The sequence below is a fragment of the Eucyclogobius newberryi genome, unplaced genomic scaffold (genome assembly GCF_026437365.1).
Source record: "Eucyclogobius newberryi isolate DKJ021-1_F unplaced genomic scaffold, fEucNew1.0.hap1 SCAF_12, whole genome shotgun sequence".
NCBI classification, from domain to species: Eukaryota; Metazoa; Chordata; class Actinopteri; order Gobiiformes; family Gobiidae; genus Eucyclogobius; species Eucyclogobius newberryi.
The window spans coordinates 26,551,996-26,573,619 of record NW_027315746.1 but is presented as its reverse complement, the minus strand read 5'-3'; the positions used below and the strand labels follow the sequence as shown (position 1 = coordinate 26,573,619).

The 21,624-nt window shown below is 43.3% G+C and overlaps 1 protein-coding gene across 1 annotated transcript in view; it reads left to right on the top strand.

Annotated features, from left to right (window-relative positions):
- Positions 1-21,624, top strand: part of pth1r (parathyroid hormone 1 receptor) — a 167,113-nt gene that overhangs the window by 115,538 nt on the left and 29,951 nt on the right. Inside the window, exon 6 of the mRNA XM_072441748.1 lies at positions 11,997-12,183. Within this exon, the coding sequence (XP_072297849.1) occupies positions 11,997-12,183 (187 nt within the window). The remainder of the gene's footprint in view (positions 1-11,996; positions 12,184-21,624) is intronic.

The following is a 21,624-nucleotide window of genomic DNA, read 5'->3' as shown; positions in this document are numbered from 1 at the left end:
AATTTGAATTTAAATGTCAAAATTGTAGGTTTTAAAGTCAGAAATTCCTAGTTTTGAAGTGTAAAAAATATGACTTTTAAACTTTACATTCTGTCATTTAAACTCAAACTCAAGACTTCCTGTGAGTCTTTTCTTTTCCATTTTCTCTTGTGTTTTACTTACATTTTAGTTTGAGTCATCCTTCATATTCAGTCTGGCCTTTCTAGAGCTGTATCACACTCTTTCACCATGTGACATCACTAGGTGCCTCATTAGCACTGCCACACTCACTATAATGGCGACAACACATCCAAAAAGTTGTAACATCATATAAATTGTATCTAATTCTTCAAATAACAAAGTATTTTCCACCTTTTGGTGCCTTGCATGCTTGAATATCTTTACATTTCAACGCACTTATATTTACAAGCCATTCTAGAACGTATATTTTTAGAATGAGCTTTTATCTGGCAGACAAAGCCAAGTCATTGCTTCCAAGCGTGTCCCTCTGCGTGCAGGAGTCATGGCAGCCCAGTAATATCAAAAGCACCTTTGACTCCGCCTTTCAAGTAACAGTGCCTGGAGGCATTCAATACGCCATTGTGACATTTCCACTATTTTACACTTTCAATGAAAACCCAAAATATTTTCTCCGTCTCGTACAATAATATCAGAAATATGGAAAAGCCTCGAGACATATAGGTATATATAATGTTTCACTTTATACAGACAGCTTGGATTTGAAAGAGATATTACAGTTTTTTTTGGGCATGGGGCCAGGTAGGGATAATGTTATAATTTGGATGCGAAAATCTCTAGGGCTGTAGTTGACTAAAGACATGCTCTTTGTATGGATTAGTAAAAAAGGTGATTCATATTTGTTTATTTGGTCAGGACCCTGCGTGTTTATGTATTTACATGAGCTACATGCATGGAAACTGGGCTCCTGGGAGTGTCTTGCCTATGGACACGACAAAAGTCCAAAGGGGGAGAGCTACTATTTGTCAAGAAATGAAGACTGAAATATGAATAATGTCCCCATATTTATAGAAGAATCGTCAAGGATTAGAACGTATGTAATTTGATGAGGAAACTACATTAGATCATGGTTAAAAGTAGGAATGGGCGCTTCTGGTTTCGCTAGCAAGAGAACGGCAGCCTGCTAATCCTGGTGATATTGAAGATGGAAATGGGAGTTGTAACAAGAAGTAGCGGTAGGTCAATTGTGAATATGAATGAGGGTGACACCGAGAAAAGCCTTGGCAACCTAGGTTGATCTTCGGAGCTAACGCTAGCCCACGGCGGCTATTATTCTGAACGAGATCCGAGATTTCAGAAAAGTGAATAATGTGCAATACTTAGATTAAATGATCTGAAAAAGAGTCAACGAAAGAACGGATGAATCAGAAGAGAGAATAGAGAACACGGAGACCATGCTACAAGCAGCATCTAAGCTAATCAAGAGGCTAACCGAGCTGTCAAAGGGTACTGAAAGAAAATTGCTCCTTCCAGCCAAAATGCATGTTTTCTACAGTGATGACAACTGCAGCTACCATGAAGCTGCGGGGGATACGGCTTTACGGGGGCTCCCGGTCAGCGAGGTGGAATCTGCAGCTGTTCTTGACCAAGAGGAGACTGGACTTTTATCCGCCCGACGACCTGTAAGTGGACGACTCACTCGCAGGGTCCATGAGCATCACGGGGGAGACGTGGCAGCAGACAAATGCACACGCTCGATTTAGAGAGAAGCTTCAGCGTTTTCAAAGACACGCCTCGATTCAGGAATGACTGAGTAAGATCACTCGACCTGATCGACATCTGCTCATAAGATTAGTTTAGCTTGTACATTTTTAAAATAAACACCATGGATATTTAAGTCAGGTTTTCTACTTAATCGTATTCTATTTAAGGAGTCGGGACTTCGTTGTCAGATTTATTACAAAAAATGTATAAAAACTGCGCAGAATCTTGCTAGTATGTGGACATATTATAGGGCCCCGCTTCCACAACGAGGTGGGACGTTCCCCCCTCAGGACCGAGACCACACAAGGTCATGTAGGACTCATTTGTTACGAGCCTCCGCCTTGGAAGCACAACTCTGTTTTTGTTTGACTTTCAAGATTTGTTTGATCCATTGCACTAAGATTGTTTCTTTTTCATTTTTCCGTCCTTGGAGGAGAGACAGTTCAATACTACTGCACAATACTGTCTACTCATTTAATTTGTTCTTTTTCTTTATCTTGAAGAATGATCAATTCTCTGTTTTTATATATATATATTTTATGAATATACAGGATATTAAAGACGTTTCATTTAATGTGAAGAGGATCTCATGTCCAGCAAAGAGGAGTCAAATATTAACAAAAGTGCTTCAGCTTCAGAACATGAAGAGCAGAAAATCTTGCAAAAAAGGACAAAGCCGAGGGTCAAAAAATGCCTTTTGAATATGTATCTGAGGAGTCTGATGGACAGGACAGGTACAGGATGTAGTAGTCACAATTTAGTAATCACCTCTGCAACGTCCATGTTCCACCTGGAAGTCGTTTTGTTTTTTAAAGTTTTTTTAAGTTGTTTGATTTGACGGTCGCAGCATCAGGAATGGTAATCTGCGGAGGCGATGGGAACATTCGGCTTGATCCCAATTCAGACACATCCAAAAATGCACCTACCACAGCACTGCATAAAAACGTGAATAATCTAGTGGCAGAACAGGACATACTAGACCTCTGGAGAGATTTCTAACCTTCAAGTCGTGATTACGCGTTTTACTCACGTCCACCTGATGCATATTCCAGAAAAGATGATTTAGTTGTGTTTAAATATGATTTTTATTCAATCGGCAGCTGTGACCTTGGATCATGCTCCATTGTTTTGTACAGTTGATATGCACAAGCGCTTTAAACAACCTGCAGTTTATGCCACAGATGAGAGAAAATGTATGACACAGGGAGGTCGACCCGGCTATAGTGTGGGACTTCTGAAACGCAGTAGGAAAAATGCTTCCCTGGTGTTCACATAATGAAAACGTAAAACAACTGAAACGTATACTGTAGATCTTAAAAGAAGATTGAAGGATCTTGAAATGCAACAGAAACACTGGCCGTTTGGAGCAGATTAAGATAATACAGAATTAAATAGATCGAATGTATTCACAGGATGTTGATAATAAGATTATTTTTGTAAAACAGAAATATTATGAAGCCGGTTTAAAGCCACAAAATATAAAAATATTGCTAGAAGGCTACAAAAAGAGAGAGAGCTGAAAATACAATAAACTGAATTAAAGATCCTGATGTGATATATTATAAACAACAGCAACTACAGGAAGCTTTTGGAAAATATTATACATGCTTTATATTCTACCACCTATAGAGGGAGAACAACAGATTGACTCCCTTAAATTACCTTCATTATCTGAGGAACACAGCAGTATTTTGACAGCTGAGATAACTAAATAGCGCCATCTTCAGACCCCATGGCTTTCCTTCAGATCGGTACAAACTATTTAGATCCTCACTCATCCCAAGCCTTCTTAAAGCAAACAATACAGTTATTAAAAACTCCCAAATACCTCGCTCATGGAGTTATCTGTGGTAGAGATAGGTTTGATTGCAGCACATACAGACCGATTTCAGGGCTAAATGTGGACTGTAAATTGTATTCTTGCTAAAACCCATGATAATATTAGATAGACATATTATTCTACATCATCTACATCAACAAAACAAACTAGAGGTTCTTATGGCGAGTCTAAACGCTGAAAAAAGCAATATCTTAAGTATATTTTTTGTACCTCACCCAGTATCGATATATTTATATGTTGGTATCGATTCACCCATCACTAATAACTAACTTTTCATTAGATGTAACTGACCTGCTCTTAACCCCCTTTTTTTGTCCGAACCAAATGCAAAAAATTTAAAAATATCTGAAGATCATTTTCTACATGGCAATTTTAACTCTTTAGATTTTGTGGCACGAGATTTCGTTCCATCCTCAGTAAAATGCTCAAACGTTTAGCATTCTCTTAAGCATACATTGTGACATGATTTCCCTTTTAGAGGGTAATCCAGCCGGACATGGTTGAAAAAATGAAGCCAATGGCACAGACTTTCTACAGGAGCTTTAGCACGCAAACTCAAACTAGTTACAGGCCGAGGAGGCGATATAGGTTAATATTCCAATCATGTTGTATAACTTGTCAAACTCATTTTAAAAATGGTGCAGAAGTGAATAATTGCCTGCAGTAAGATCTATTATATTTGAAAAGATGGAAGGAACAGAAAGGAAAATAATTATGCTTTTCAAAGTGTTTTACTTTCAAAAAAAGAAAAGTGAATGTTTTTTTAAAGGACACATATTATGCAAAAATTACTTTATTGAGCTTTTAACCCTGTTCTAACATTGTTACTTCATCAACTACCTGGAGTAGCATTTAGCTTAATTTGCGCTAGTTTGATGAATCCTGGTTAGAAAATCTTCTCCTCGTCTGAATCTCCTCCATAACTGCAATTGGCTTACTTTTTACCTGTCAGAGCCTTATGGGGAAGCTCCATGTCCTGATGTGGTCTAAAGGAAAAGGTTTTAAATCCCTCTGAACATACAGTAACTCTTTAGTTTATATATATATATAGTCCTATTCTGCTGGGATTAGTTTTACTCAAGGACCTCAGGTAAATTGTAATAATTAGAAATATTGTCTGTGTGTTTAGTCCTGAGCAAATGGTCAAAAGTTCCCTTGAGTTTTACCAACTTTATTCCAGCAAACTCAGAGGTCCTTAAATCATTATAATCCAGTGCAAATGCTCCTGTCTGTGATTTGGACTGTTGTTAATCTATGCATTGAAGCTAATATTGGTTCAAACTGTCGCTAGGTCCATTTTACTTACAGATCTGAATTTAAATTAAAATTATTCATTTGCCACAGACCATTCTCCAATCCAATCATTGTTTATTTTATTAAAAGTGGATTAAAAGAGAGAGACTCAATGTGGTGAGGAGCTACAGTGCAGGTTTTAAACGCTGAAAACGAATTTAAAATAATTCATTATAGAAGAAACGTTAGCAACATTGATGCATTGAAAGTTCTTGACACCTTTCAATGCATTTATCTGTCCGCCAAAGCCTGACATTTACTGACTTTACTTATCTCTAGCGAAAGTCTTGTAGTGGCAAAAATCTCTCGATAAGACAAAGAAGCAAGTTGTCTCGTTTCAAAAGTAAACTGTTTAATCTTGTGGTTGAATCAGAAAGAAACTCGTGTGGACTCGGCCATTCTCAAGGAAGGCCGAGTCCACGCGTCTGTCTCTTGCCTGCTCCCCAAAAAGTGTGTCTCCCAAGTCCTCCCGTCCCACCTCTGTCCCCTTCCTTAAATCACAGATGGTCACATGATCACACATACACAGAAGTTCCTGGTCACTGGTCTCTCAGGTACAAAGGAACCAAGGAGCAAATGGGACATCAAAGAAACAGGGGTTTCAGGAAGGAGACAGTACATAACATTTGCATTAATTCAATTCACATGTCTTGCTGGCTTTGTCCTAATGTGAGACAGAACGTGGGACTTCCTAGCCACTCCAGGAGGTCCGGACATGTAAATTTCCAGGCCAAGAGGAGTTATGTCAGGCTGTTGACTGTGTTAGAACTAAATCCAATTGAAAATAGGATTGAAAGTTAAAAAGCAAAGGGCCAGATTATATTTTTCCACAACAGTCTCTTGGTAAAACTAATTCCGTCTTCAATTCTTCAATATTGTCTAGTAAAAATACATACTGTAAGTTTAGAATACACTTGTACATCCACACACTTCCACTTTACATTTGGTCCTTTTTGACACAAGGCGAGAATTCATGATCCGTGGGGCAAATTAATGCGGGGCACACTTGGAGTTATTTGCTTATTTTCCGGAGCGAGGGGAGTATCAGTAATCCATGTGAAGGCGTTGTATATTGATGTTGCCAAGCAGCGCAACATGTACAGGAAGACGCCCCCCCCCGACACTGATTTACCTACTACTTTTCCACTCGAATTGTTTTCCATGAAGCGAGAGAGAAAAAAGAAAGATATTATCAAAGACGTAACAGAAGTTAGCAATTCACAATGATAAGCCATATATATATTCTGTTATAAATTGTTGTGTTATGTGCTAGAGGTGGGCGATATTGACAAAAATGAATGTCTTTATATATTTGTTGCTTTATCTTGATAACAATATTCTGACAATATTTCAACATAACATCAGGAAAGTGCTAAAATGGCAAATTTGTAAATGTCCTGCACAAAACGTGAATGGATCATAACATTAAGATAAGAGATAAGATAATGCATGTATTATCATGCCTTTGCGAGGTGAGACGGGAAGCATGTACTTGTCATGTACTTGTACTGTCAGATCAACCTTTTATTCACGTCCATCTGAATAAAAGGTTAAAGCAAAGCGAAAGAGCCCGACGACACGGGAAAAGGCTCGGAATCAGCGCTAGGCTATTGTAAGATTTAGATTACGACTGCCGTGTTTCACATACAAAATCAAACATGTGTCAGGAAAATAAGGTGATCTCGGCGGATGCACTGTCCAGAGTACCAATCCAGGCTCCAATCACAGGCAGTACCACCGAGACCTGCACATGGCAGATGGGCTGTTGATGAAAAGCTGAAAGACTTGTCATTCCAGTCAATGCAGGAAGACATAATAAAAACTGTACACGGAGGTCACCAGGGCATGACGAGATGCCTCACCAGGGCACAGCAGTCAATATGGTGGCCTGGACTCACAAGGAAGATCAAAGAGAAAGTTGAGCTTGGTGCGCCCACAGGAATGTTCTTTTGCCACATTAAACTTTATTCACACTCGTCCATCACATACTGTGTTCCCTCTTCAGATGGCCCCCCGTTAACACTTCCTCGGTACATCTCCCCCTTTTAAATGAGTTTTAATTTTGCTCTTCATTGTTAGAACTCCGACAACAATATTTAAAGTACTCTTTTAGCTTTGGTGAGTACAGTAATTTTCAGCACTATAACAAATTAGCAATAAAAGGTTGATCTGACAAAGTACATGCTTCCCATCTTACCTCACAAAGACATGATAGTTCAAGAACAAACAGTAAAAAATCTATAACCATTTAATTAACCACTGAAGGGCAGAAACATGACTTGTTTTTTAACACTAGTGTTTTTCGAGTTCATGTTTCATAGTTTTATTGTAGAAATAAGTTCCACATGTTAGTTTTATTATCTTCAAAATGACAACCGCAATATTACTCATTTATAGATATACCAACTTACCGCTTCTGCAAATTCAGTCATTAATATACAGTAAAGTACAAAGTAGTGGTTGAAGAAATGAATTTGGCTCAGTTTAGTTTAGTCTTTATTTGAAGGGACAATGTGCAAAAACATTAAGCTTTGACATACTGTCTGCACTCCCTGATTGACAGGGATAAATTATACAATGCAATTACACCCAGTCATTAATAAGAATACTTCACAATGCCCACTCCCTGACTCACACACTACATCAGACATTAGCAATCCAATCTCAATTAGCATCAAACATAAAGTACAACTCTCTCAGCCCCGGATCTCTCATCCCCAGGGCCTAGTGACACCTAAAGGCTCTGCACCAGCCCACATTGTTATAGAGACATTTGAGCACGAGCTTGGATTAAAACCTGTCGAGATATAAGAGGAGGACAATCAAGGACATTATTTTTGACATTCAATAAATGGAGAAAATTACATTCGGACTAAATTTGAAAATTGACAAAACTATCAGACTTTTGACAAAAGGGACAAGGCCGGACGTTTGTGTTTAGGACGATTTAAATTGTTTATATGCAGTCTCTCTGTTTCTCGTTTTGTATTACTTCATCACAGTCTGAGTTCATCTACATGCTGCCTCCATGTGCTACTATCAGTTTGTTAGCATCACTCACTCACACAGTTAACTTGTCGCTTCAATCTGGAAAATGTCTTTGAAAACTGCAGTCATAAAGCCTCTCCTAAAGAAGAGCAGTCTTGATGCTGCAGTACTGAGTCATTACCGGCCCATCTCTAATCTGCCATTTTGGGGCAAAGTCCTTGAAAAGGTTGTTTACAACAGCTCACAGATTTCACTGTGAAAATGTGTCCTATCACAATTATGCAGACGACACTCAGATCTATGTTTCACTGTCGGCAGGTGAATCTGGACCAGTGGATTCACTCTGTCACTGCATCCAACAGATCAGTTTGTGGATGCAAAACAACTTTCTCCAACTGAACTCAGACAAGACTGAAATAATCGTTTTTGGCTCACAGAAACAAAGAGAAAGTGTTAGCGGTCACCTCCAGAGTCTCGCTCTAAAACCTACAAACCAAGTTAGAAATCTGGTGGAAATAATGGACTCAGACTTGAACTTTAACAGCCACATCAAATCAATAACATCAGCAGCTACGAGAGACTTATCCATGTGTTCGTCTCCAGTAGATTAGACTACTGTAACGGCCGCTCACTGGCCTCTCCAAACGAGTTGTAAAACAGCTGCAGTACATCCAGAACGCTGCTGCTCGGGTCCTGACTAGAACCAGGAAGTATGATCACATTAGTCCTGTTCTCAGGTCTCTGCACTGGCTCCTGTGGCTCAGAGAATAGACTTTAAAGCAGCTCTGCTTGTGTACAAGTCTCTCCATGGCCCAGCACCAAAGTACATCCCGGACATGTCTTTCTGAAGATGTGAGACAGGCCTCTACTCAAGCAATGTTCAAATCTAAGCTAAAAACAGTTTTGTTTAGCTGCGCATATGACTGAAAGGATTTTCTTTGCACTCTCTCTTTTATGTCTTAATCTGTTTTGTGATTTCTGTCACAATACGAAGTGTGCTCTTCAAATAAACTTGCCTTGCCTGTATATATATAGAGTTAAAAGGGAAATATTTCACATTAGTGGGTTGGTCTCTGCTTTTACCTGGGGAAATCTTGGCTGCATTAATGTTCACCTACCAGCTTCTGAATCAATACATTTCCCAGGGATCCCCAGTTTGTCAAATACCAAACCCATTATGAGGTTACTGGGGGCACAATGCATGACAGCCTCTATAAATAATCTTTATGTATTTCTGAAAATATTTCTGAAAAAATTAACTCCTATATCACTCAACTTTTGCAATAGTTTTAGTAGATTTTGGCTTGGGTTTGAGAGGCGGTGAAGTGACAGAGAAACCACTTTAGAAGAGGGTGAGAATCCTCCCACTTGCATACATACATGCATGCAAGATTCTATGTGGAATTTGGATCTTGCAAATTACGGAAGCCCTAAAAGCAAGCAGGAAAAAAATATGGTACTCCATTTTCTCCAAGTTTGAGCAAAATTTTTCTCAATGTCCCAGTTTGAGTCGTTGCCAAAAATAAATCAAAGACACGACAAGAACATGTTTAATTCAGGTGTTTTCTTTTGTGCCAACTCTATCTCAAACTAAAAACTTTAGAACTTAGAAAATAGAAAATAGCACTTTATTTTTGTTTTTGCCGTCCTCTCAATGCTTCCGTACTTTGCCCACTGTGACATTAACAACAAGTGGAAAGTTTCCACAAATGTTACTTCGGCATTTTAATTCCCTTCAGTTCAGGTTATTTTTGTGGTTGTTTAAAGGTGGACTATGTCACTTTACTGGGGAAATGTTGGAGACCTAGACCTAGAATGTTCAATTTTAAAGTTTTCTTTGCATTTATTGAATCACAGTCTTTTTTGTAGCTAAAAATCCATTGAAAACATACATTCTCACCATGAACAGGATTACCTATCTCCCCGGTGGCACCATAGACATCCAGATAAGTAGATGCTAATGCTATCGATCACTTAGCAACTCGGCTAATCCGGTAAAACATGAAGGATTCCTACAGCCATTAGCATTAGCTTAAACAAATTCTACATAATCCAGAGTGTCGGCTGGTACCAACCCATCAACTACATTTACGACATGTCTGAGCCTCGTTAAAATCATTGTTGAGTGTCTGAACCTTTTGGTGTTTTATTTTAGATTATGATTAGCGTGTAAAACAGACAAACTAACTTTAAGTAGAGATTTCTGATGTTGTGCATCTAAACATCCTCTTAAGGATGATTACTTTTCTCTCTGTGAGTAATGCTACAGTGATAAAAACAGTACGTGAACAGCCTTTAATTATTGGAACATTTGTATTTCTTACACTTTACCTTTAGATGTGATTCATTTTTGTGTCTATTTTTGGGAAACACCTAAATATTTGTATTATTTAAAGTTTTGCATTTGTAATATGTATTTATATGTTTCATAACATCCATCCATCCATTTTCTACCGCTTGTTCCCTTTCGGGGTCGCGGGTGACTGGAGCCAATCCCAGCGACTTCGGGCCTTAGGCGGGGTACATCCTGGACAGTGGCCAACTCGTCGCAGGGCCAACTGGAGACATAGACATTACAGACAAATATTTACTCTCACATTCATTCACTAGGGCCAATTTAGAGTAATAATGTATAAAATATATCAAGTACGTAAGTAAGCATAAGCTACAAAAAAATAATGAAAAGGTGCAGAAAGAAGAGTATTCTTATGTTAACTGCCCATTTTTATTAATAATTTAAAACATTGCACAATACATTTCCATTCATCTCCAAACTGTTATCTAGTACTCACACAGTATTTTTTCTATTTTATTTTTCTCTTACTTGAGTGATTATTTGGGGAACTACTTTCAACTTCTACTTACGTTCTACTATTTTAAAGTAATGTTCCTCATGTTTCTGTATACATCTCTTTTTGTACACTTTAAATGACATTGCACAAAGTAGGCACGGATTTGCAAAGTGCCCGACCACTTTCAAAACCAACATGTTTCTGTATAGTCTAAGCATGACCTTTCCATCAGTCTGACATCCTCCAAAGCAGCACATTTTATGCCTCTCCATCGCTCGTGTTATCAATTATCAAAATGTATGGTACGGAACTCATGGTGTAACAACTGAAATGTATTTTTTTAAATAAGTTAAGACGGTCTGATGTTTAGTTTTCTTTCCAAATCTAGGCTATTTATTTTTCTTTTTTGATTCTTTTGTTCAAAATAAAATAATGATAAACAAGTGTTGTGGATTATATGGCAGACAAAAGCATAATATGCCTTCTATTACAATAACTCTAGCGTCCTGGGGTTTAAATTAAAACTCAGAATCAAGACAATCAATCCGTCTATATATCAGATAAACCCCCAGGAAAAAAACACTGAATACATTTACATTTTAACTTATACATTTACGGTGACAACAGGCATCATTTTAATAAGATAAGATAATCCTTTATTGTCCCACATGGGGAAATTTCATTGGTGCAACGCAGGTAGATACAGAGGTAGATACAGAAGAACAGATCACTTATAGGAAGTCTGAAAAACACTTTCAGTAGAAGATCTCCTATAAATAAAAACTCCCATAGACAAATAAATAAATAAATACCATTGCATGTGATCCCGACAGTAATTGCACATGAATATGTGTCACGACAGCACATAGATTGCACATGAATTTCACAGTAATTGCACATGAATTCCAACAGCAATTGCACATATGACAGAATTGCACATCAGTATTGGGTTAGGTCAGTATTGCGACGGGATAACGTGGCGATCTCCGGGTAAGACGACTGTTCTCTGCAGTTTCATGAGTTCCTCCTTTGTGGAAATGCGGTACGGCGCCGGCCGGGGGGCGGGGCCGGAGCCGGGGGGGCGGGGCCGGAGCCAAGACACATCGCAACGACACGACGAAAACACTCAATCCAGCCGAATAAAGTCAAAACAAGTTAATTTAAAGCGATTCCAGTGCGTGTCCCGATCGTTCGTGAAGTTCCTCTTTCATATAAACGTGTATATAAACGTCAGTAATAGCTGACCAGCGCACTGTGGAGGGAACTTCCAGAAGAGGCTGGACAACATCCTCTTCTCCAGTACTTTTTCATTTTGCCGCAAAAATAACCTGACAATTTTTTGTATTTCTGTTTCTCTTCAGGCGGCTGCACTGCACGAGGAACTACATCCACATGCACCTGTTTGTGTCCTACATGCTACGCGCCGTTAGCATTTTCGTCAAAGACATCGTGCTGTACTCGGGCTCGGCCATCGAAGACATCCACCGCGTGACCGTGGAAGACCTCAAGTCCATCACAGAGGCGCCCCCTGCTGACAAGACACAGTTTGTGAGTAGAAAATGATGATGAAAAATGACTTGGACAAAACAAACTTGACAAAAGTGGGGAAAAAGAAAAATACTGTTCTTCTCCAGAATAGTACGGAACTCACTGTGTGACAACGGAAATTAATTTTTTTAAATATGTAAAGTACTGTTAAGTACACTTCCCAAACCCAGATTTTTTATCATTATTATTTCAAAACTCCAGCAAACACATTATAATTATTCTGAATTAATGTTCTGAGTGCAGGATTAAACATTTTAAACTTCTATTTCATTTTAATCAATCTTTCTTTAGTTGATAATTGTAACTTCTAGCTAAATAAAACCAAGATTTTTTTTTTTTTTTTTATTCACACTGTGATTATTACCAGAGCTTGCAAACATTTTTTTTTTTGGTAATTTAACAAGATCCCCTGAAAATAAATAGAGGTAATAAATTATTTTTGATGGGCAAACATGTTCTAATTTAGCATTTTTCCTGTTTATATAAACAATGTGCAGGTGCTTTGTCTGCTCTGCCAATATATAATATAGGAAGTTGTATTTGAGGCTTTTTGGGGATTTTTAGAGTCTGAAACAACAGGTGCAGTGTGAAAGACTAGGTCACAGCTGATGCTCCAGGTGCTCCGTCTCTGCTCTCTTCACCATTGTGTCTTGTGTTGTGTTGTGTAGTGTAGTGTAGTGTAGTGTAGTGTAGTGTAGTGTAGTGTAGTGTAGTGTTGTGTAGTGTAGTGTAGTGTAGTGTAGTGTAGTGTAGTGTAGTGTAGTGTAGTGTTGTGTTGTGTTGTGTTGTGTTGTGTTGTGTAGTGTAGTGTAGTGTAGTGTAGTGTAGTGTAGTGTAGTGTAGTGTAGTGTAGTGTAGTGTAGTGTAGTGTTGTGTAGTGTAGTGTAGTGTAGTGTAGTGTAGTGTAGTGTAGTGTAGTGTAGTGTAGTGTAGTGTTGTGTTGTGTTGTGTTGTGTTGTGTAGTGTAGTGTAGTGTAGTGTAGTGTAGTGTAGTGTTGTGTTGTGTTGTGTAGTGTAGTGTAGTGTAGTGTTGTGTAGTGCTGTGTTGTGTAGTGTTGTGTAGTGTTGTGCTGTGCTGTGTTGTGCAGTGTTGTGTAGTGTAGTGTAGTGTTGTGTAGTGTTGTGTAGTGCTGTGTTGTGTAGTGCTGTGTTGTGTAGTGTTGTGTAGTGTTGTGTTGTGTAGTGCTGTGTTGTGTAGTGTTGTGTAGTGTAGTGTTGTGTTGTGTAGTGTTGTGTAGTGCTGTGTAGTGTTGTGTTGTGTAGTGTTGTGTAGTGTTGTGTCGTATAGTGTTGTGTAGTGCTGTGTTGTGTAGTGCTGTGTTGTGTAGTGTTGTGTAGTGTAGTGTTGTGTAGTGTTGTGTAGTGTTGTGTTGTGTAGTGCTGTGATGTGTTGTGTAGTGTTGTGTAGTGTTGTGTTGTGTAGTGTTGTGTAGTGTTGTGTTGTGTTGTGTTGTGTAGTTCTGTGATGTGTTGTGTAGTGTTGTGTTGTGTTGTGTTGTGTTGTGTAGTGTTGTGTAGTGTTGTGTTGTGTAGTGTTGTGTTGTGTTGTGTTGTGTAGTGCTGTGATGTGTTGTGTAGTGTTGTGTTGTGTTGTGTTGTGTTGTGTTGTGTAGTGTTGTGTTGTGTGTAAGATCAGGCGTCACTGTAGCACAACACCGAGATGTAAATGATGGGTTGGGGACGAAGACGGAGAGAAACAAATGAATACAATGAAAAATACTAAGCCTTAATACCTAAATATCCATCCATCCATCCATCTTCTGTCGCTTTATCCGGGGCCGGGTCACGGGGGCAGCAGTCTGAGCAGGGACTCCCAGACTTCCTACTCCCCAGACACTTCCTCTAACTCCTCCGGGGGGATCCCGAGGCGTTCCCAGGCCAGCCGAGAGACATAGTCTCTCCAGCGTGTCCTGGGTCTTCCCCGGGGCCTCTTCCCGGTGGGACATGCCTGAAACACCTCCCGAGGGAGGCGCCCAGGAGGCATCCGGAACAGATGCCCGAGCCACCTCAGCTGGCTCCTCTCGACGTGGAGGAGCAGCGGCTCTACTCCGAGCTCCCCCCGTGTGGCCGAGCTCCTCACCTTATCTCTAAGGGAGCGCCCAGCCACACGGCGGAGGAAACTTATTTTGACCGCTTGTATCCGCGATCTTGTTCTTTCGGTCACTACCCAAAGCTCATGACCATAGGTGAGGGTAGGAACGTAGACCGACCGGTAAATCGAGAGCTTTGCCTTTCGGCTCAGCTCCCTCTTTACCACAACAGTCCGATGCAGCGACTGCATCACTGCAGCCGCTGCACCAATCCGCCTGTCGATCTCACGCTCCATCCTTCCCTCACTCGTGAACAAGACCCCGAGATACTTGAACTCCTCCACTTGGGGCAAGGACACCCCACCCACCTGGAGAGGGCAAGCCACCTTTTTCCGGTCGAGAACCATGGCCTCGGATTTGGAGGTGCTGATTCTCATCCCAGCCGCTTCACACTTGGCTGCAAACCGTCCCAGTGCATGTTGCAGGTCCGGGTTTGATGGAGCCATCAGGACAACATCGTCTGCAAACAGCAGAGATGAGATCCTGTGGTCCCCAAACCGGACACCCTCCGACCCCTGACTGCGCCTAGAAATTCTGTCCATAAAAACAATGAACAGAACCGGTGACAAAGGGCAGCCCTGGCGGAGTCCAACATGCACTGGGAACAGGTCTGACTTACTGCCGGCAATGCGAACACAGCTCCTGCTCCGGTCATACAGGGACCGGACAGCCCTGAGCAAAGGGCCCCGGACCCCGTACTCCCGGAGCACCCCCCAAAGGACACCCCGAGGGACACGGTCGAAAGCCTTCTCCAGATCCACAAAGCACATGTGGACTGGTTGGGCAAACTCCCATGAACCCTCGAGCACCCGATGGAGGGTATAGAGCTGGTCCAGTGTTCCACGACCGGGACCAAAACCACTCTGCTCCTCCTGAATCCCCGGTTCGACTATCGGTCGGATTCTCCTCTCCAGTACCTTGGAATAGACCTTACCCGGGAGGCTGAGGAGTGTGATCCCTCTGTAGTTGGAACACACCCTCCGGTCCCCCTTCTTGAACAGAGGGACCACCACCCCGGTCTGCCAGTCCAGAGGCACGGTCCCCGAACGCCACGCGATGTTGCAGAGACGTGTCAACCAAGACAGTCCTACAACATCCAGATACTTTAGGTACTCAGGGCGGATCTCATCCACCCCCGGAGCCCTGCCACCGAGGAGTTTGCGAACAACCTCAGTGACTTCAGCTTGGGTGATGGATGAGCCAGCCTCCGAGTCCCCGGTCTCTACTTCCTCTTCGGAAGACGTGACTGAGGGATTAAGGAGATCCTCAAAGTATTCCTTCCACCGTCCGACGACATACCCAGTCGAGGTCAGCAGGCCTCCACCCGCACCGTAAACGGTGTTGGTGAGACACTGCTTCCCCCTCTTGAGGCGCCGGACGGTTTGCCAGAATTTCTTTGGTGCCGACCAATAGTCCTCCTCCATGGCCTCCCCGTACTCCTCCCAGGCCCGGGTTTTTGCCTCTGCGACAGCACGAGCCGCGGCTCGCTTGGCCTGCCGATACCCGTCGATGACCTCTGGAGACCTACAAGCCAGAGTGGCCTGATAGGCCTCCTTCTTCAGTCTGACGGCATCCCTTACTTCCGGTGTCCACCACCGGGTTCGGGGGTTGCCGCCACGACAGGCACCGGAGACCTTGTGACCACAACTGCGAGCAGCCGCATCAACAATGGAGGCGGAGAACATGGTCCACTCGGACTCAATGTCCCCAACCTCCCCCGGGACATGGGAGAAGCTCTCCCGGAGGTGCGAGTTGAATACCCTACTGACAGAGGGCTCCACTAGACGTTCCCAACAGACCCTCACAATGCGCTTGGGTCTGCCAAGTCTGTCCGGCTTCCTCCTCCGCCAGCGGATCCAACTCACCACCAGGTGGTGATCGGTTGACAACTCTCCCCTCTCTTCACCCGAGTGTCCAAGACACGCGGCCGGAGGTCTGATGACACAACAACAAAGTTGATCATTGACCTCCGGCCTAGGGTGTCCTGGTGCCATGTGCACTGATGGACACCCTTGTGCTTGAACATGGTGTTCGTTATGGACAATCCGTACCTAAATATCTAATACCTAAATAGTATGAAGTCAGACAAGTATCAATTAAAAGTATATTAAAATTGGAGTGAACTCAAAAAGGCTTCGAGACAGTTTTATCTTTGTTTTAGAGTGTTGAAGAGCACCTGCCTCACATTTCTTGACCCACTGACACACTCACCTTTCCCTTTTTGTACATTTGCCATACATTTCTAAACCAGGGGTGCCCCAAGGAAGTGTCATGGGCCCAAACTTGTTTCTCCATAGCGTCTAATTTGACCCATAAAAGTACGGTTCTACATGTAAGAAGTATGTATTTTGATTTTACATTTTGTGCTGAAAAGAGTGTCAGAAAGGAGCTCAAACTATTATATTTTCCCCCCAAAAAAGCAGTTCATAATGGTGTGTGTAGTTGTAATAATTGTGTTAAAGTGGTGGCGTTCAGATTTTGACAACTTCGTCCAGCTTTGTTCAATCGTCCATAAATCGTTTTATCAACTTTATTGGGCCAGCCATTAACTTTGAACGTCATGTTATTTCCCTCCAACCGTTTAACAGAGATCTCCCCTCAGCCGAACACTGATCCGGGACATGAGTTGTAGTGGAATTGGCTGTCAAACTGAGCGTTCCCAGGAGGAAGTGGTTTTCTGTAAGTCTCACCTGCGTTTCCAGCAGCGCCGAGGCAAATAAACGTTTTCTTTTCTCTGTCAAGTTGCCAACTCTTTACAAGGCACACTCCTGGCTCCTGCGCTGGGTAAATACGCCGCTGTTTTCTGCATGGTTACGTCCACAAACAGTTTACGATAAAGTAGCAGCTCATGTTGACTCTTCCCATTGTGCACACAGAATGGAGTGCCACGATAAACACAGGAGATGACTTTGGATCGAACGGCAAATATAAAATAGTTTAATGAAGTGCAAATAAACTGCTGGTTGTGTGTTTTTGGAGGGAGAGACAGGTGCGTAGGTGCAGGAGCCAAGTAAAGTAATAGAATTGGCAGCGCTAATCGGAAAAGCATGTTTATGTCCGCCCAGATGGCATGGTTAGAATTAGGACAGATTTGTAACGTTAAAAGCAATTGTTATAGCTTAGGCAGAATTCACACTTGTCCAAAACTTTATGTGCACCAAAAGCTCATTTCTCATCTCCCTGAGCTCAGTTTCGTCTTCTGCCTCATTTTTTGGCAAGACTGATCATACCTATTTAAAGTTGACTTTTTATTCATCATAAATTCTTGACCCTATAGTGTAACTGCCTAAAGGTTTTTGGATGTCAGACTACAAGACATGAGGGATTTAAAGAACACAGGGGGAGACAATCGGCAGAGGCTGTGAGAAAGCTCTGTGTGAGAAAGTGAACATCTGTCCTGGTTAGCTGAGGCTAGTGCTACATGCTAGCTGTGTTTTTTTTGTTTGTAAAAGTTAGTCAAGGAAAAGGAAATGGTGAGCTAAGGTCCCGTTCACGGCGGAGCTTCTCTGCTGCACTTGAGTCTTAAGAAGAGGCCTCACTCTGCAACCAAGACGCCACGATATCGGACATGCTTGACATAATTGCAGCTCGTTTTTGTTTGTACGAAGTTTAGTCTATGTCCCTGTTTCACTCTGAGACCTACGTCCCACGATTTTGAGCCACAACTCAAGACTTTCCCCACGATCATCGCAGATGTTCACCGTGCAGTGGACGTCATTAGTCATTTTACAGTGATTTCCAAAATTAAAAAGGGTCTGGGGAGTAGAATGAGACAAAACTATATGTAGTCAAAATTTGACTTGGGCAGTAATGCTTTGAGGCCGACGAAATGTGACATGGAAAGTCCTGTGCGTAACATTTTTGTATGTACACGTGCTTTATAAATAAGACCCCTAGTTTGGGCCTGGTTTAGTCTTGGCTGTGGACTTGGTTTGGTCCTGCTTTAGCCTTGGTTTAGTCCTGGCTGTGGACTTGGTTTGGTCCTGCTTTAGCCTTGGTTTAGTCCTGGCTGTGGACTTGGTTTGGTCCTGCTTTAGCCTTGGTTTAGTCCTGGCTGTGGACTTGGTTTGGTCCTGCTCTAGCCTTGGTTTGGTCCTGCTTTAGCCTTGGTTTAGTCCTGGCTGTGGACTTGGTTTGGTCCTGCTTTAGCCTTGGTTTAGTCCTGGCTGTGGACATGGTTTGGTCCTGCTTTAGCCTTGGTTTAGTCCTGGCTGTGGACTTGGTTTGGTCCTGCGCTAGCCTTGGTTTGGTCCTGCTTTAGCCTTGGTTTAGTCCTGGCTGTTGACTTGGTTTGGTCCTGCTCTAGCCTTGGTTTGGTCCTGCTTTAGCCTTGGTTTAGTCCTGGCTGTGGACTTGGTTTGGTCCTGCTCTAGCCTTGGTTTGGTCCTGCTTTAGCCTTGGTTTAGTCCTGGCTGTGGACTTGGTTTGGTCCTGCTTTAGCCTTGGTTTAGTCCTGGCTGTGGACTTGGTTTGGTCCTGCTTTAGCCTTGGTTTAGTCCTGGCTGTGGACTTGGTTTGGTCCTGCGCTAGCCTTGGTTTGGTCCTGCTTTAGCCTTAGTTTAGTCCTGGCTGTTGACTTGGTTTGGTCCTGCTCTAGCCTTGGTTTGGTCCTGCTTTAGCCTTGGTTTAGTCCTGGCTGTGGACTTGGTTTGGTCCTGCTTTAGCCTTGGTTTAGTCCTGGCTGTGGGCTTGGTTTGGTCCTGCTTTAGCCTTGGTTTGGTCCTGGCTGTGGACTTGGTTTGGTCCTGCTTTAGCCTTGGTTTGGTCCTGGCTGTGGACTTGGTTTGGTCCTGCTTTAGCCTTGGTTTAGTCCTGGCTGTGGGCTTGGTTTGGTCCTGGCTGTGGACTTGGTTTGGTCCTGCGCTAGCCTTGGTTTGGTCCTGCTTTAGCCTTGGTTTAGTCCTGGCTGTTGACTTGGTTTGGTCCTGCTCTAGCCTTGGTTTGGTCCTGCTTTAGCCTTGGTTTAGTCCTGGCTGTGGACTTGGTTTGGTCCTGCTTTAGCCTTGGTTTAGTCCTGGCTGTGGGCTTGGTTTGGTCCTGCTTTAGTCTTGGTTTAGTCCTGGCTGTGGACTTGGTTTGGTCCTGCTTTAGCCTTGGTTTAGTCCTGGCTGTGGACTTGGTTTGGTCCTGCTTTAGCCTTGGTTTAGTCCTGGCTGTGGACTTGGTTTGGTCCTGCTTTAGCCTTGGTTTAGTCCTGGCTGTGGGCTTGGTTTGGTCCTGCTTTAGCCTTGGTTTAGTCCTGGCTGTGGACTTGGTTTGGTCCTGCTTTAGCCTTGGTTTAGTCCTGGCTGTGGACTTGGTTTGGTCCTGCGCTAGCCTTGGTTTGGTCCTGCTTTAGCCTTGGTTTAGTCCTGGCTGTTGACTTGGTTTGGTCCTGCTCTAGCCTTGGTTTGGTCCTGCTTTAGCCTTGGTTTAGTCCTGGCTGTGGACTTGGTTTGGTCCTGCTCTAGCCTTGGTTTGGTCCTGCTTTAGCCTTGGTTTAGTCCTGGCTGTCGACTTGGTTTGGTCCTGCTTTAGCCTTGGTTTAGTCCTGGCTGTGGACTTGGTTTGGTCCTGCTTTAGCCTTGGTTTAGTCCTGGCTGTGGACTTGGTTTGGTCCTGCGCTAGCCTTGGTTTGGTCCTGCTTTAGCCTTGGTTTAGTCCTGGCTGTTGACTTGGTTTGGTCCTGCTCTAGCCTTGGTTTGGTCCTGCTTTAGCCTTGGTTTAGTCCTGGCTGTGGACTTGGTTTGGTCCTGCTTTAGCCTTGGTTTAGTCCTGGCTGTGGGCTTGGTTTGGTCCTGCTTTAGCCTTGGTTTAGTCCTGGCTGTGGACTTGGTTTGGTCCTGCTTTAGCCTTGGTTTAGTCCTGGCTGTGGGCTTGGTTTGGTCCTGCTTTAGCCTTGGTTTGGTCCTGGCTGTGGACTTGGCTTGGTCCTGCTTTAGCCTTGGTTTGGTCCTGGCTGTGGACTTGGTTTGGTCCTGCTTTAGCCTTGGTTTGGTCCTGGCTGTGGACTTGGTTTGGTCCTGCTTTAGCCTTGGTTTAGTCCTGGCTGTGGGCTTGGTTTGGTCCTGCTTTAGCCTTGGTTTGGTCCTGGCTGTGGACTTGGTTTGGTCCTGCTTTAGCCTTGGTTTAGTCCTGGCTGTGGACTTGGTTTGGTCCTGCGCTAGCCTTGGTTTGGTCCTGCTTTAGCCTTGGTTTAGTCCTGGCTGTTGACTTGGTTTGGTCCTGCTCTAGCCTTGGTTTGGTCCTGCTTTAGCCTTGGTTTAGTCCTGGCTGTGGACTTGGTTTGGTCCTGCTCTAGCCTTGGTTTGGTCCTGCTTTAGCCTTGGTTTAGTCCTGGCTGTGGACTTGGTTTGGTCCTGCTTTAGCCTTGGTTTAGTCCTGGCTGTTGACTTGGTTTGGTCCTGCTCTAGCCTTGGTTTGGTCCTGCTTTAGCCTTGGTTTAGTCCTGGCTGTGGACTTGGTTTGGTCCTGCTCTAGCCTTGGTTTGGTCCTGCTTTAGCCTTGGTTTAGTCCTGGCTGTGGACTTGGTTTGGTCCTGCTTTAGCCTTGGTTTAGTCCTGGCTGTGGACTTGGTTTGGTCCTGCTTTAGCCTTGGTTTAGTCCTGGCTGTGGACTTGGTTTGGTCCTGCGCTAGCCTTGGTTTGGTCCTGCTTTAGCCTTGGTTTAGTCCTGGCTGTTGACTTGGTTTGGTCCTGCTCTAGCCTTGGTTTGGTCCTGCTTTAGCCTTGGTTTAGTCCTGGCTGTGGACTTGGTTTGGTCCTGCTTTAGCCTTGGTTTAGTCCTGGCTGTGGGCTTGGTTTGGTCCTGCTTTAGCCTTGGTTTGGTCCTGGCTGTGGACTTGGCTTGGTCCTGCTTTAGCCTTGGTTTAGTCCTGGCTGTGGGCTTGGTTTGGTCCTGCTTTAGCCTTGGTTTGGTCCTGGCTGTGGACTTGGTTTGGTCCTGCTTTAGCCTTGGTTTGGTCCTGGCTGTGGACTTGGTTTGGTCCTGCTTTAGCCTTGGTTTAGTCCTGGCTGTGGGCTTGGTTTGGTCCTGCTTTAGCCTTGGTTTGGTCCTGGCTGTGGACTTGGTTTGGTCCTGCTTTAGCCTTGGTTTAGTCCTGGCTGTGGACTTGGTTTGGTCCTGCGCTAGCCTTGGTTTGGTCCTGCTTTAGCCTTGGTTTAGTCCTGGCTGTTGACTTGGTTTGGTCCTGCTCTAGCCTTGGTTTGGTCCTGCTTTAGCCTTGGTTTAGCCCTCGCTGTGGACTTGGTTTGGTCCTGCTTTAGCCTTGGTTTAGTCCTGGCTGTGGGCTTGGTTTGGTCCTGCTTTAGTCTTGGTTTAGTCCTGGCTGTGGACTTGGTTTGGTCCTGCTTTAGCCTTGGTTTAGTCCTGG